The sequence below is a fragment of the Xyrauchen texanus genome, chromosome 31 (genome assembly GCF_025860055.1).
Source record: "Xyrauchen texanus isolate HMW12.3.18 chromosome 31, RBS_HiC_50CHRs, whole genome shotgun sequence".
Classification (NCBI taxonomy): domain Eukaryota; kingdom Metazoa; phylum Chordata; class Actinopteri; order Cypriniformes; family Catostomidae; genus Xyrauchen; species Xyrauchen texanus.
In genome coordinates this window covers 21,444,342-21,460,041 of record NC_068306.1, presented here as the reverse complement: position 1 = coordinate 21,460,041, position 15,700 = coordinate 21,444,342, and the positions used below count along the sequence as shown (strand labels likewise).

Sequence of the window (15,700 nt, the reverse complement as noted above, 5' to 3'; positions counted from 1 at the left end):
CACCACACTTTGAAGCAATGAAGTTACACAAGGTTATTGTGTTTTCTGATTCTGGCCGAAACTTATTTTTACTTAATATGTAATCTAATTGAACTCACTCACGACAAGTATCTGCCCTGGTTAAATGTCACAGAGTCTCAGTTTACCTCCAGTGCAGCAGACGGTTTCTTCTTGAGCTCCTCGCACTTGCGGAACTTGCAGATCTGGTGGCCCGTCTTGCGGTTCCGGCAACTGCTGCACTGCTCGCAGTTAATCCTGCGCCGGCAAGGTGGACACATGCCACAGCGTTTCCTTTTCTTCTTGCCGGAGCTAATGGCAGAGGCCAGCTCACTTTGCACAGGGTACTCCATCAAGCCGGCCATGTGCAGTGCACTGTCAGCGAGGAAGACTCCGGCGGGCGTCATGATGAAGAGGCCGGGATTGAAGGGGAAGCCTCCGCCAACACCATACGGGAAGTCTGTGTGACCCCCGACTGTGTCGGCCACTGACGCCCCCTCCAGGTCAACCGATCCCACCTCGCTCCCCACCCCACCCACACCCATTCCCCTGGCAGAAGCATGTGCTCCATGCCAGCCCGCTTAAGCAGCGCAGCTGCCTGGGCAAAGTGCAACAGCCCGTTCTGTCCCTCCAGCACCTGCTCCAGGGTCCGGTCCAGCTTGCTCGGCACCAAGGCTGAAGCGGAAGGCTGCTGCTGCTGGGCGTGCTGGGGCTTGTCTGCGTGGTTCTTGGCCTGGCCATTGTGTTTCAGTCCATTGGCGGTTTGTGGGTAAGCGGCAGTGTACTGCGAGAGGGTGCGAGACCTCTTCAGGCTCTTGCTGAGGGGCTCGCTGATAATGCCGCTCCGGTTGCGGCGTTCGATGACTGGGCTGTCCTCCCGGCTGCTGCATTTGTCCTGGTCCTGATCCTTGTCTTGGGCCTTGGGTGTTCGGCTGCCCTCCGACTGTCCGCCAGACATGGTCCAGCCCCGGGGTCTGTGCGTGGGAAAGGGGGCGGGGTTGGGGAGGGGACGGGGGCTGGTGAAAGGAGGAGCCTGGAAGCTCTCTTATTCTGCTCAGTTCCCAGGTGAGGGTGGAGCTTCCCCTTAATGAGCAATCTGGCCAGCCAATGGCAGGCAGACCCCAATGCCCTTGCCTCTAGAGTTCAGCCCTCATCCACATCTTTCCAACCTGTAAACTGAGGCACAAAGACAAAAGGAGAGAGAGAGAGAAAGATGTTAAAAATGTGTTTAAAAGAGACCTTGACAACAAAAAAGCAAACAGAGCATGATTCTTTCGCATGGCTCAAACATTTTATTGAGTGCTGTACTGATGCCCCTGCTGTGCCTGAAAAATCAATATGTACATTTATCTTCAAACGGAATGTAGAAAGAGTGAAGCAAAAATGAGACAGAAGTTTACTGCAGCGCAGCCAGACAACCAGACAATAACACCAATAACAAACAAACGATAACACTGAAACATATAATCATGTTTGTGCGCAATTAGCAGTTTTCCAAGGCAAATTGGTTTTTCGTTTTTGCAAAGCATGGTATACTTTTGCTGCAAAAGACAAGGCTGAGTCACCTCACAATAGGTACAGCAGACAATACAATATATGCCTCAATACAGGAACCAATTACACTCCTTTTATAAAATGTAGTATGTATTATATACCCCTTAACACCTGACATTAACATGCATTTTCAGTGAACGGATCACAATCGAATAGTGCATGACCACATTAAAAGCCAGTCAAGTCAAGTCATTTTCAATGTATGGCTCATTTCACAACACACTGTTTCAAAACAGCTTGAAAGCAGTTTTCAGTCAGGTGTAAATGCACCCAAGATGCACTGTATACAGATTACTGCTAAGGGATGGATTTAATATAGAGATTGAGTTACAAGTAATCATTATTACTTTGGTCACGAAAACCTTTGATTGCACTAAAATAATTTAAAATGTTTTAATGCAAATATCTGCAACTTCAATGGGGGTAGGTAAAATTCTCAACGAATATTGAAGCTAAATTAACTTTACCTTGCTAGAGTGGTCCCTCTTAAACAATTTCACCATGACGCCATCTGACCATTTTAAACACGGGACAAATCAGGACAAATCATTTCGGTTGGCCACCCTACTCTCAGGTAGCCTAATGTTACAAATTATAAAGGGAACCTTTTAACTTGTTCAATTGCTATTTTCTTTAACAGATATAAAAATCAAGTTCATCCAAAACTGGTGAAGTAAAATATTGAATTTAGGGTCTTAAGAATTTATATTGGGATTGAAATGAATAACTGCCAATTCCAATTTCAAGTCATTGTAGACTTTAATTTAATTTCAGTTCATTTCTTCTGAATAGAGGTCTGCATTCTCACAGAACTCCAGCAGGACCCGATCAGATTTATTCCAAAGCGCAAGAGCAAAGCATGGACACACAGTGTCATCAAAGGATCTGAAACTTGGACTGGAAAATAGTCAATTTAAGGGTTAAAAAATCAACCTCAGGCAAGTCAGATGGGCATCAATTCATGCACCATCTGATAATAGCAATTACAGAAAAATAAAACGTTATTTACACTTGTTTTCTCTTTGTATGGCTTTTGCCCTATGTGGAAAACAATGCTGGGTTGCAAGAACGGGAGCAGTCGGGAATAAATTCATTGCGGGCAGAGAGCGGGTGAACATGGAGTAAAATTCAGAGTGAGTGTTCTGGCGTGGGATAGAAACTTGCGGGAGTGCAATGGAAAAATCAGTCCCATGCAGATCTCTACTTCTGTGTGGTAACACCTGTACAACCACATCACCTGTTGACATGAAACATGACAGAACCCTGCTGAAGGACTTGACATAAAATGTAACCTCATGACAGAATCAATGCACTAAAAACTCAACTTGTTTTTATTGGTTAACCCCATCCACAACAGAGACATCCACTAATGCCCACATGCACGAAAACCCCACTGAGAAAAACGGAGGAAATGCGCGGGCCATAAGAAAAACAAAGAGACAGGGAGGGAGGGCGGGCGGGGGTGTAGTTTGGGATCTATGTAGTGTGTGGAAATTGGAAGGCCAGAATTAGTTGGAGGTAAAGCTTAAAAGGCAGGAGCGCAGCCCCCGCATTCTCCCCAACTCAGGGGTCTGTGGCGCCAGCGGACCACAGCCAGCCTCTTTCTCTCTCTCTCTCTCTCTCTCTCTCTCTCACTCTCTCTCCCACTCTGTCCAAACCAGGGGCCACACTGCATCTGGCTGTCTTAGCTCACGCCTGCCAAACCTTCTCCACCGCACACATCTCTTGCTGGGACTGTGGAAGCAACCATCCTTCATGTCCCCAAACACTAAAATTACAAAGCAGCATTTAATTCAGTATTAGCAGCAATGACTCACTTCCCATCCAACCTAAGGAGAAAAACATGACCATACTCGCTTGCCATGGATAGCCTGTGGTTTCTCTTTTATCCTGAGTAGGAATAGCAATATGGCACATCTCAAATCCGTTCCACTCTTATGGTTGCTGCACCAAGCCAACAGTTGGCCACACACAACCACACACCAACCATCCAACCTGTGTCACTGTGGTGTGTACTAGTGGTCCATTACCATGATATGGACTCTTATCTGTGTCAGTCTTTTGTTTCTAAAAAGTTAGTTTTTATTCAGTGTAATCCAACTAGAGTATAGGGCAGAGTGGGGTAAAATGTGCCACTTTTATTTAAGTTGTCCTCTATAGGTAAGGAGAAATGCAATAAACAATATGACACAAATATAAAAAACAAATACACCTAAATTAATTTTTCTTATGTCAACACTAATGTTTTAATTTAAAAATGCATTCATTTTGCTACATTTATGTTTCTCATCTACACTAGAACAGCATTTTCATCCACCGAAATGGTTTTGAAAATGGTCTACATTACTGTATAGTTTGGAAATATTTCAATGCTCTTATTGAACTAAATATGGAGTTTTCAAATGAAAATGTATTAGGATGGATGTGACCTTTTATGTCTGAAATGAACTGAGGCCATGTCCACACTAACACATTGATTTTGATTGATTTTGTTATGTTTATGCATCTCACCCACACTGGAACCTCGTTTTCCTTCAACGAAAACAGAAAATTTGGAAAATGCTTAAGAAACTGTTTACAAATGAAAACGGATTAATGTGGATGTGGCTTAAAATTAGAAGAAAGTACATTATATAACATACTGTAGGGCCATAACAAAAATTACTTTTCATAAAACGTAATCCAGTGACCCCATGTTAAGGGTAGGATGTGTCATGTCAAGAGGTTAGTTGAAACTTTGGGGAATACGTGAATGAATTTCAAATACAAATGTCATAAATTGGTGAAAACAATATACTAACATACAACCGCATTCTAGAGTCTAATGTTGATTAATTGTTTTAAATTTTCATAAACAAGCCAGGAAAATATTTAAAATGTATAATATTTGAATGTAGTGAGGCAATTTTCAACATGTGTAATTGTATTTATAATAGCCTACATTATAAACCTGCATTTAGTGGCAATGCTCACTATCAGTTTGAGCCACTGACACAACTTACCCCAAAGCATTTGACACTTTATCCCTCAGCTACCAATTTTGGAAGAAAAAAAGGCTTCAAATAGATAATAATTTTTGGCAAATCTTTAGCCAAATATATGACATGGCTTTATAGGCCTACATTAGTGATTCACAAACATGTATGACATTGATTTGACATAAAATAATAATAATATTTTGCATCCCATTTAGAACATGTACTTTGACAGCCAAAAATGATGTGCATCTGTCATTCATAGGCAGCTGTACAAGAAGGGTCATTCATAAATATACTGTCACATGAAAAAAGTTATGCACACTTTGCTAAATAAAGGAGGTGAAACAGCTTACCAACTGATGCATCTTACCCCACTCTCCTCTAATGTTTAGCATTTAGCTAAAGTTTTAAGAATGCATAATGTGTAGCAAAGAGGCAGTGCGGTCAGTCAGATAGGGTTAAAGAAAGGCAAGGGACAGGTGGCTCAATGTTAGCACTGCTTGCTTAATTACTGTTCCCAAAGTAACCATTAGTGTGATGGAAATGGGCCCACAAAATGACTTTACAAATAAGCTCATTGGATATAAATGAATTGATTTGTGCCCTGTGTTCAGAAGATTTTTCAGTTAAGAGTAAATTCAGTGGCATAGCTATCCGGTGAACTGGATGTTATCTCACTGATCTCATTTAAAATAAAATGCAAACATCAACCCATTCAATTCCACTATGTGTCAGTAAATAAGAATTGGCATTTCTCTGAAGTTTGTTCTCTACTGTGCAATGCTCTATCTTCATTTGGTCCTTTAACAAATGACCTGTGTTTGAGGAGATCTTGTACAAGCTAAAATATCACTAAAAGAATTTGTCTTTCATTGCCTCCCCGTCAGTTCCTATCAGCCTCAATAACCTCTTCAATGTCCGATCCACCTCAAAAGTCATTTAAAGGGACAGTTCACTCAAGAATTAAAATTCTGGCATCATTTACTCTCATTCCAAACCCCTTATGACTTTACATGTACTGTGAAACACAAAAGAAAAGGCAGAATGTTACCCACAGTCACCATTCACTTTAATTGCATATTTGTTCCATCCAATGAAAGTGAATGATGAATGAAGCTCTCACGTCATAACATTCTACCTTGCATCTCATTTTGTGTTCCATGGTCATCCGGGTTTGTAACAACAAGAGGGTGAGTAAATGATGACAGAATTTTTATTTTGGGGTGAACTGTCCCTTAAAACTTAAAGGTACCTTCCAGACTTGGCACCTCTGTATTCGCCGTGGACATGACATATTCTAATATTACTCACATAAAATGATGCCTTTTCTTCCTTTCTGACTTTGTCAACCAACCCATCTGCAAATTTGTGACACCCACATTATGTCAGTCATGAGCATTTAGCTGTCTTCCAACATTCTTCTCTAATTATGTCACAGCTTTTTCTTGTTAACTCACAATTATAGTCATTGCAATATTCATTCCCCATTACATTCTTTCATTACTCTTTGATAGTCTACTAAATATTCTTTTTTTTCACATCAAACTGATGCTTCATTATGCTCTGCCCTCTTTAGTTATTGCTGCCCTTTTGCCCATAGAAATGAACTGGAGATTTCCACAAACAGCACAAATTTCAGTAATTTTTGCATGTAAAGTGGCAATAAAAATTAGAAATTGAATTGATATTTTCAAATATGGCCTGGAATGAAGTGTGACATTACAAAGCATTTCTATCTGCCATTTTTCTTTTTAAAGATGATTACGTATATTTGATATGGAGTATATGTTCATACAGTCAACTGAAAAGAGAAAAGCCCCAGTTCATAGTGATTACTTCAAATTCTAACATTAATGTAGAACCCCAATCCAGAAAAAGTTGGGGCAGTTGAGTGTAAAATCTAATTTCATTTCATAACACTTATTGAGTGATTGGGCACTGAGAAACAAGTTTTTCCCCCATATCCATTATGCAGGTCTTCAGCTGTGCAATTGTACAGCCTTCATTGCCGTATTTTGCACTTCATAATACACCATTATTATTTATAATGCAATTATATTATATTATATTACAATTATTTATATATATATATATAATTGTTAAAAGGTCAAATAAAAAGTTAAAACATCAAATAATGTGTTGTTGTACTCTTTCAATATAGCACAGGGTGAACAGAATTTGCAAATCACTCCTGTTTGTTTTTATTAGAATTTTCCATACTCTCCCAAATTTTTGGGGAATCGGGGTTGTAAATGAACAACTTCTTAGCATTCTAAGCATTTCTACAAAATACTCACTATGCAACTGTGAACTGTGAACATTAGTTACCATTGCCTCAACTCTGATCAGAATCAATAGGCACATTTACTTTGCAAATGTGTTTTTAACTGATGTTAAATGCAATAAATTAATTTGGGGGGAAAATATTTGTAAAAGTCTTCCATGACTTACATTTGAAAAGGAGCAAAGGTGTGTCTGATAACATGGCAGACAGCAACAGTTGCTAACATAGCATTGGTCAGTAATGCTTTTAAGGCGGGACGTATTGAAGGGTCAATTATTCTGCATTTGACAAAATCGAAATCCATTAGAATTCTCAAGGTAGTAGATAACATTTCAATGACCAACACATTCTCATCTAATAGCCATGGAAACCAATCAAATTACAGCTAAATATTGAGGTAGATAGTGATCCAAGAAACCAACCAAGCCCTATCTCTGTAGGTGTCTTGTGTGCTTGCTGAAAATATTCTTCCTTTTCTCACAGTTTGACTTCAAACAAACTTTCCAATTAAAACGACTTTTACAAACAGGGCAGATGACTCTAAAACAGTACGCTGCTGACATATATGTTGCATCTTTCAGCCTCAGCTGAGCACTTTTAATATACCTGATTGTGTGCAATGGTTTAAGGTCTGAGAGCGCTACCTCAGGCCACACAACTGCAGTCTCAGCTCTGCGGTAGCGCAATGCCTCGCTCACAGCTGTAAAGATGGTGAGCTAGACCTCAATGCAGTTAACCTAGACCCATTCAAAAACATGGTTATGAATGATTGTAATGTATTGAATTCATTCAAATAGAGCTTGTGTGATCAGACCCTTAACCATGTAATCAGCAGTTCAGTAGAGGAAACATAATGACCCATTTATTTCTAATGTGGAATGTCAAAGCTCTGTTTTGATGGTAAAATCTGACTATGAAATATTTGAGAAAAAGGCATGAAGTCAGATGAGTCAATAAATAAACTAAAAGAAAAATCAGACTGAGAACAGCCTGTCTTCAGACCTGAAAATTCATCCTGAACTCATCAGTCACATGGTCAGAATGAGTTCAACTAATTAAACATTCATTGGCTACTTGCCCTAACAAAAATCAAGAGTTCTGACAAACCCCTTTGGCAACCTTGCCTGCAAATTTCCCACTCATTACTTTCACATGCAAATGAGCCTTGCGGCAATCTCTTCATTGTTGCAAGAGGTTTGCCATAGAAGTGTTTGTCAGTAGTAACAAACTGTCCACTGTTGCCCAAGGTTTGCTGCAAGGTTACTACTACGTTGCAAACTCAAAAATATTAGTGGCAAATCACATACCTCATTTGCATGTGAAAATAATGAGTGGCACATTTGCAGCAAGTTTGCCAGAACTCCTAATATTTGCATGGTAGACAATGCGATTAATCTCATGATTTTTGTAGTCTTCCTTTCGAGGGAAGAAAATAAAATTTGTAAGAGTTGGGTTTGGTAATTGCTGTGTAAAATTACAGTGTTCAAGGGGCACTCAATAAGTTTTTGTTTATGTCGTCTTGGACTAACTCTTAAACCTATAGGGTCATGGATGCACCATCATTCAAAGTTAAACATCATTTCAGTTAAAGATGCCATTGTAGAAAATCACTATTCATAGTCAGCCATGATTCATTTAATCCAGGAGTGAAAGTGTGCAATAACAGGCTGATTACTGAGATTTTTAGCGAGTAGTATTTGGCTGGTCATGTGATCATCATAACATGGCAGCCCCCAAGAGGAGACCATCACCGTGTAGAATAAGGTAGTATTTTACAAGATAACTGATATGATTGGAGTCTTCGTCTCATGTGCATGCTCATGGTTTTATACACGTTTCAAAATTATAATTTCTGAAGGTGTAAATCTCCTTCTGAAAGTGTTCTCCTTTAAACATATTTAAAACAATCTTCTTGTAAACCCACAAATTATGCAGACCCCAATTGTAATTTCCTTCATTGTCTCAAATACAATGTGTTGCAAATTTGGGATTTAAGCCTTTAATAATATAGTTTTGTCATCTAAGGGAACAAATGAGCAATGACAGTGACTTTGATGACTTGGAATCAAGAAGTGTTTCATTTTCATTTAGAGCTCGAGAGGTCAAGCAACTACTGTTAAAACGGGAAAAGGCAACATGTCCCAGACAACTTTCAAGCAAGCAAATAGAAATCTTTTTTTTTTTTTATGTTTTGTGTTCTGTTAAAATGGCAATTACTCTCAGATAGCATTATTTGAAGTTACAGTCTAAACTAGAAACTGAATTTTTAGCTGGTGAGCAATCCAGCTTAGTTAACTAGCTAAGTCCTGACAAACCAAAGAGGTCGCTTTTATGCGCACTATGCAGGGAAGACTCATGAGACTACGGTAAAGTGACTTTTATCTGTGTACCACCAAAACATTGCTCTAGTGACATGTAACAAGTGGTTTCAATCACAATATGTATAGTAATATATGTTTATATTATAAATGTAATATTATATTTTGGGACAGTCAATTAAATTTCACACATTAATTTAGTCAAATAAAAAAAATGGCTACTAATGTGTTGCTAGCTATGTGACTAGCAAACAAAGTCATCAGTAATGTCTATGGTCTAAAAAGTGTACAGGATATGAAAATGGCAGAAACTAATATGTTAAGAGCTCATAATGTTAATGTTTGACAGTTTGACCGACTAAAACTGTGCTTATGTTCTGAATCAATTTAACCAATTTGTTGCATTGCAATAACACCATGGCAGAGAGCAACACTTCTGGGCTCGTTCCTCATGTTTTCCTCTCTTGCTGTCATTGTGGTCAACAGAAAATGCTCACTAATAAATGGTAAAATTTTAAGATACAGCCAAAGGCAGAAATGTGTCTAGTGTTAAATAAATAGGATATAATTGATTTGTTCAGTATTTATTTGGTAACTGAAATGGCATAGTGCCAAGAAATCAGAAAATAGTGAGGCTATGATACAGTAGCTGCTACCGACATATTGAGCAAAATCATTAATGTACTAAAGCACAGAATAATAGCTATATAAAATGCGTCTGGATATTTTTATGAGTGATATCACTACATTAAAACGGGAGGAAGTCAAGTAATGGCTAATTACACCCAAAGAGTATATTGAAAGGATGATTTGAATATGCTAGGCTTTGCTTTCTGTAAATCCTAAAAAATCATTAAATCTAATTTCCATCTTCTTTATTCAGCAATTATTGCTCATTTGTGACAGTTGCGCTGTCTTTAATAGTGGTCTGACCGATATGGAACGATATGGTTTTTCAAATAGATGATACCAATATCTAGAGAACCAACATGATCACACAGGAAGTCGGCAAGTTATTTCAGAGAGTTCTGATACCTTGGATCAGCCACATTATGCCGACTCACCGACAAGCGGCATCTCCTATCAGACATTTTTGCATAATTTCTATTGTGTTTACCTTCCCTTGTGGTTAGGGCAGGCCGACATGAGTTTAAAAAAATAAAATAAAATAAATATATATATATATATATATATATATATATATATATATATATATATATATATATATAAAATATTTATATTTTTAAGCCGATTTTCGATATATATCACAATAATTATGTATTTTCTCTGAAATGGCTGAAAAATGTTTTCTTAATAATCACATTTGACCAACTCGCCATTTTTATGTTATTTTGTTTACTTGTGCTGCCATGAAGGATCATGAAATTAGTTTACTGAAGCACTCTTTATGAAAATTAATGCCCAAATAAAAACATATTAAAATCATTGTGATATTCACAGTATTGTTCAATTTTACATCGTCAGCAAAATCTTCGCAATTATATCGTTAATATTCGATATAACGGCCAGCCCTACTTGTGATGCAACCAGAAGCATGTTGCGTCAGCAGTGTGGGTGACCTGGGTTCGGATCTCGCATTGAAATCAGGAAGTAATTGCTTTCGCATAATTAGTGACGAGTGTGATTCAGAGGTTGCATTTTTTCTTCTTCCTAGATTTGGGTTGGGGAGGGGGGTACATCTTGTAAAATATGCATTCCTCTTCACTGTATTATTGCCTGTGCAGCTGAAAACAATGCGCTTTTGGCACTACTCCATTCACATTACACCAGGAAAATGAAGCTCACATGTGCCCATACACCCAACAACAGTTACCGCTTTGGCCTCTGAGGGCAGTGTTTCACATTTCGGAAAGTACAGTCCGATTTTAGCTAAAGAAAAGTCATCCTGCTGTTTCCGATTTCATTGTGAGATCAGTCTGTGAGAACAGTGTGTGGCCGATGGCTAATGTCATGCCATTATACATTATACTTTAATGATAGCAAACATGATGTAAGCAAAACTACTGAATTTATATTAAATGTAGGCTACTTATTTTTCACAAACACTCAAAATTCAACCATAAAAGTAATTGAAAATAAGCACTATCCATTAACAAAAGCTGTTAATTAACATATAGCTGAAGACGGCTTCTGTTATTTGACCAATAAGGCAGAGTTATCGGCTAATGCTGACAGCCTTAAAATGGCCAGATATCGTCCGATTAACCGTCCTGATTAATATATATTGGTCTATCACTAATCTGTTCTCAAAGCGATTGAGAATTATGTTATGTTGTTTTTACTGTTTAACATGAACTTGATCTGCTCTGACTTGCTAAATTGATTTTGTTTAGCATTTCTCTACTGTGGACCATGTAAACGTTCCTGTTAATTGACAAATGCATTTATATATTCATATTTAGCTTCGCAAGGACTCCAATAGTAATGTCATGAGAAGCTGTTTGCAAAGAGAGCTCGTGCCTCCTCCCTAGGGACAAGCACGCGACTAATTGGTCCTCCCCTACTGAATCATTACCCTAAAACAGACAGTCCTGCAGTGATCAAGAGCTTCAAATAAAGTATTTATCATATAATTATATATTCATTCATATGATGACCGTTAATAAAAAAAAAATATTTTATTTATTTTAAGTAGACCTATAGATTTTGTATTAAGTCTATTTGTATGTGTTAACTATTTATTTTCCAAACACTGGGAGTCAGTCATGTGATAAAAATAAACTTAGAAAATTTGTCAAATTAACTTACAAACAAAATTCAAACAATGGAAAAGGCGTTTGCTAAACCCAGCCACTGCATAGCTGAAGTCTCTGAGAGGAGAAAAATTCACTGTGAGGTTGCTTCGCAACGTCACGCAGGGAGATATCGAGTAATTCAGGTAATGCATGAGTCCAACGCAACGTCTTTCTCGAGACACGCACACACATATCTCCCCCTGCCGCTCTCTTTTCACCTCACACTGCTTCACGTTTCACACACACATGCACACGCAAGCACGAACACACTTGTGCAGAACCAGTGGACGCTAATGTTAACAATAAATCGTGTATTCAGACATCGTTTAGCAATATATGGACCCTGTCGAGCGGTGTCTTCAGCATTTGCATGGCTGAAAAGTTAAATGCGCTCCAAACTTCTCAAAATCTGTGCATCATAGTTAAAGTTAATGACTGGCAAGCACACAAACAGTGCGTTCATGAGCGCCGCGCGCTGTCGGCGGTGGACTGCAGCAGTAAATCCCCGCGCGCTCTCTCCGCGGCGCTTCCACGGGGACATCAGCCTGATAAAATCCTCGCGGCGGTGAACAATGGAGAGCACATTTCTCCCTAATCCTTCCCCGAGGAGTTGCACAAGTCATGAGCGGCTAAACAGACGAAATCATAAAAACAGGGTTTTTTTCAGCATACCGTCATATTGTTAAACATCAGTGTCCTTTAATAATGCACAGGTGTGATGCGTGCTGCTGCTGGTAGACCAAAAGTTCCGCTTCTAAAACATATCGCATCATCAACTATAATACCACCTGTCGTTACATGCTGGGGCAACTATCATAAACGTCATCGGCATCAATGCTCACTTGCTCAGCGACATTATTTTACTAACAAATATTTCAGGAACGTGCTAAGTTTGTGTTGCCCACCATATCGTTTAAATACGATAACAATTTGTATTTTCTATGAATAACATCTTTCCAATCAATCTGACACTTGCGTTCTAAAGAATCGAAGGATATTACTTCCTAGGAAGCATGATCATGTTTCCATACTAAAATAAAGCTAAAACATACGGGAAGGCGTCATTAATGGCTAGTCGCTCAAATGTGCAGATCTTAATTTTATTTGACATTAAAATCGGCACAAAAATACCTTTTGTCTAGACTCAATGATCTGAAACCTCGGTCTCTGCGGTGCCCGTGTATGGTCTGCAGCAGCACGACTGTGAATGTACAGCAGAATCATTCTCCCGTTCTCCCAGCCAACGAGATCGTTAGGAAGAAGACATCCCAACTTTGAGCAGACTTCAACAAAGTATGATCCCCCCCTTTCAATGTATCTGCATATTTGCAAACACTGGCCCCTTTTTTATTCGCACCTACCAAGGCAGATCCGAGCGGAGGGGAGGGCTTCCACTGTCCGAGCGCCCCTTCTCCAAGCCTGTCGTAGAGATTGACGGCAAAAAGAAGGGAGAAAAACCTTATTGTACACTTCCAGAAACCATGTAGTCTTCGACCGAGCTGAGCGCGTGAGGAAGAAAATAGTAAATTATAGCTAAACGTACTTTCCGGGAAGCTGAGCGTGTGGGCTCACCAACCTTTCGATTCTCGCAATCCCACCTCTACATCCAGAAGAACATGCAAACACACTTCATAGATTTTCGGAGCCTCCCGGAAAAACCGAACTGGACTTTCCGCGAGGCCGAGACGGAGAAGATACACGGGTAAACAAAGACGTTCGTGTTTGAAATGTCGAAACGTATCGTGTAGCGTGTTAAATTGGTACATGTCAAATGTGAACGATTAGAGGGTTTATGTTAGATGACTTCCTATGCACTGTGCTGCCTGTGACCCCCCTTCTATGAGCAAAAGTTGATGTGTCGTCATACCTCTTTAAGAATGAAACTTCCCTTCAACACATTCATATTTACCATAAAACAATGTCAGAGTGATGCACGTGGTGACTGCATAACTTTGTCATCTTACTGATGCTTTCCATATTAATCGTTAACTCCCTATGTGGACTAAAAAAGTGTGGATATTTCAATTATGTTTTGCACTTTTTGATACTTTGTTATGGAAATTAACATATGCATTTATTAATTAAAACATTGTATCAGTAGAGCACTGACCATACTCTGATACCCGTACTCATACACAATCTCATGAAAAGTTGTACATAATTTACGAGTTGGCTATTTCGTATGGTCTTGCACAATGTTGTTCGCATAAACTCGTACGAATTCATCGCGTGTACATTTCCGTATGTCTAATGCGGAAGTGCAAGTTCCGCGCACGAGGCGTTAAGGACATTCTTATTAATTTAATGCCATTACCCAAACCCCTTATCTTACCACTTAACCAATCAAAAGAGTGTGTAAACATTATAGGACGCTGTTGTGTATGACAGAAGCAAGTAATTGTCGCTTATGGAAACGATGTCCAGCGATGTCATTCACCTCAGGCAAGTCAGATGGCCATTGTGTCACGCGTCATCTGATAATAGCATAAACAGGAAAATAAATGTTTTTTGTGCACACTTGTTTATTTTTATGGCTTTTGCCCTAAGTGGAAAAGAAATGCAGGGTTGCGGAATTGGGAGCAGTTGGTAAGAAAATAACTCCGGGCAGAGGGCTGGTGAACATGCCGTTAAATTCAGCGGGAGCGATGGGGATATAAACTTGCTGTAGCGGCATGGAAAAAACAGACCCCCGCAGATTTATAGTATACCTTTGAGGCCAAAGTATACTTCAGCTGTCAATATGCGTGATGCAATTTCTTCATCAGCACTGTCCGTGAAGATTGACCGCGCACGGTTCAAATTTTCTCAACAGGTGGACACAGTCCTCCTCTGTGTGCAATGTTTGCGCATGCGCCCGCAAATGACTGTCCTTAAAAAGTTTCGCACAGCAGCTGTAGTGAGCATGCGTCCAACGCGTTCATATTCGGTCGCAGTCAGAAGAGTAAACTTTGAAATGCAACTAATTCCAGTGTATAATACAAAGAATAATGTTATAAATTTACACAAAAACGTTTAAATAAGTTTGTTAGTTTTATTCGCATTTCTCTACTTTGGACCATGTAAACGTTACTGTTAATTGACAAAGGCATTTATATATTCATATTTAGATTTCCAAGGCCTCCAACAGTAATGTCATGAGAACATTCATGCGTCGAACACTTTAGTAGGCCTACTCGGTCGCGATCAGAAGAGTAAACTTTGAAATGCAACTAATTCCAGCGTCTAATAGGCCTACAAAGTATAAAGTTATAAATTTACACGAAATCATTTAAAAATTGCAAACATAAAAAGTTTGTTAGTTGTAAGCTGCTAAATTAGGCGGATATGCATATACGCAGTCTGGGAAAGGGTCCATTCAATAGGTTATTAAATCCAATGTAGGCTGCCTTTTGAATTTTACACATACAATTTTAATTTGTGAAACGCTATTAATTATATTTAATTAGTTTGCTTTTTGAATTAATTTGAATTAAAAATATATTTTATTTTTGCTATGTAATTGTGCAGTCCGCGCTTGTAATCAGCGGTCAGATGTGGTCGTCCGGCTCCTTGTTTCGCTTAGTCCAGACCGCTTCTTTTGAATGTCCTGTCTGCTGGCAGGCGGCCAACCGAAGTGTGTGGAAATGACACCGCCAGGGCGGCAGAGATTTTCCTTCATTTCTCTCCTTCTCGATCGCAGACGGGCTGACATTGGCTAGAAAGTGGAGCAGCTCGTCAGGGACAATCAATGCGAATCGATCGAGCCGCGCGGGTTTGAGGCTCCGAGCTGGAAAATAACACGCGCACGAGCAAGCGAGCGCGCGCAAGCGAGAG

At 39.3% G+C, this 15,700-nt stretch overlaps 2 protein-coding genes across 2 annotated transcripts in view; both read right to left on the bottom strand.

Annotated features, from left to right (window-relative positions):
* LOC127624723 (CXXC-type zinc finger protein 5-like) overlaps positions 1–13,518 on the bottom strand; it is a 29,295-nt gene extending 15,777 nt beyond the window's left edge. The window contains 3 exon segments of the mRNA XM_052099579.1: positions 147–547; positions 550–1,173; positions 13,249–13,518. Coding sequence (XP_051955539.1) covers positions 147–547; positions 550–955 — 807 coding nt within the window. The 5' untranslated portion in view covers positions 956–1,173; positions 13,249–13,518.
* LOC127624720 (tetratricopeptide repeat protein 1-like) overlaps positions 1–15,700 on the bottom strand; it is a 472,844-nt gene that overhangs the window by 193,541 nt on the left and 263,603 nt on the right. The window lies entirely within an intron of this gene.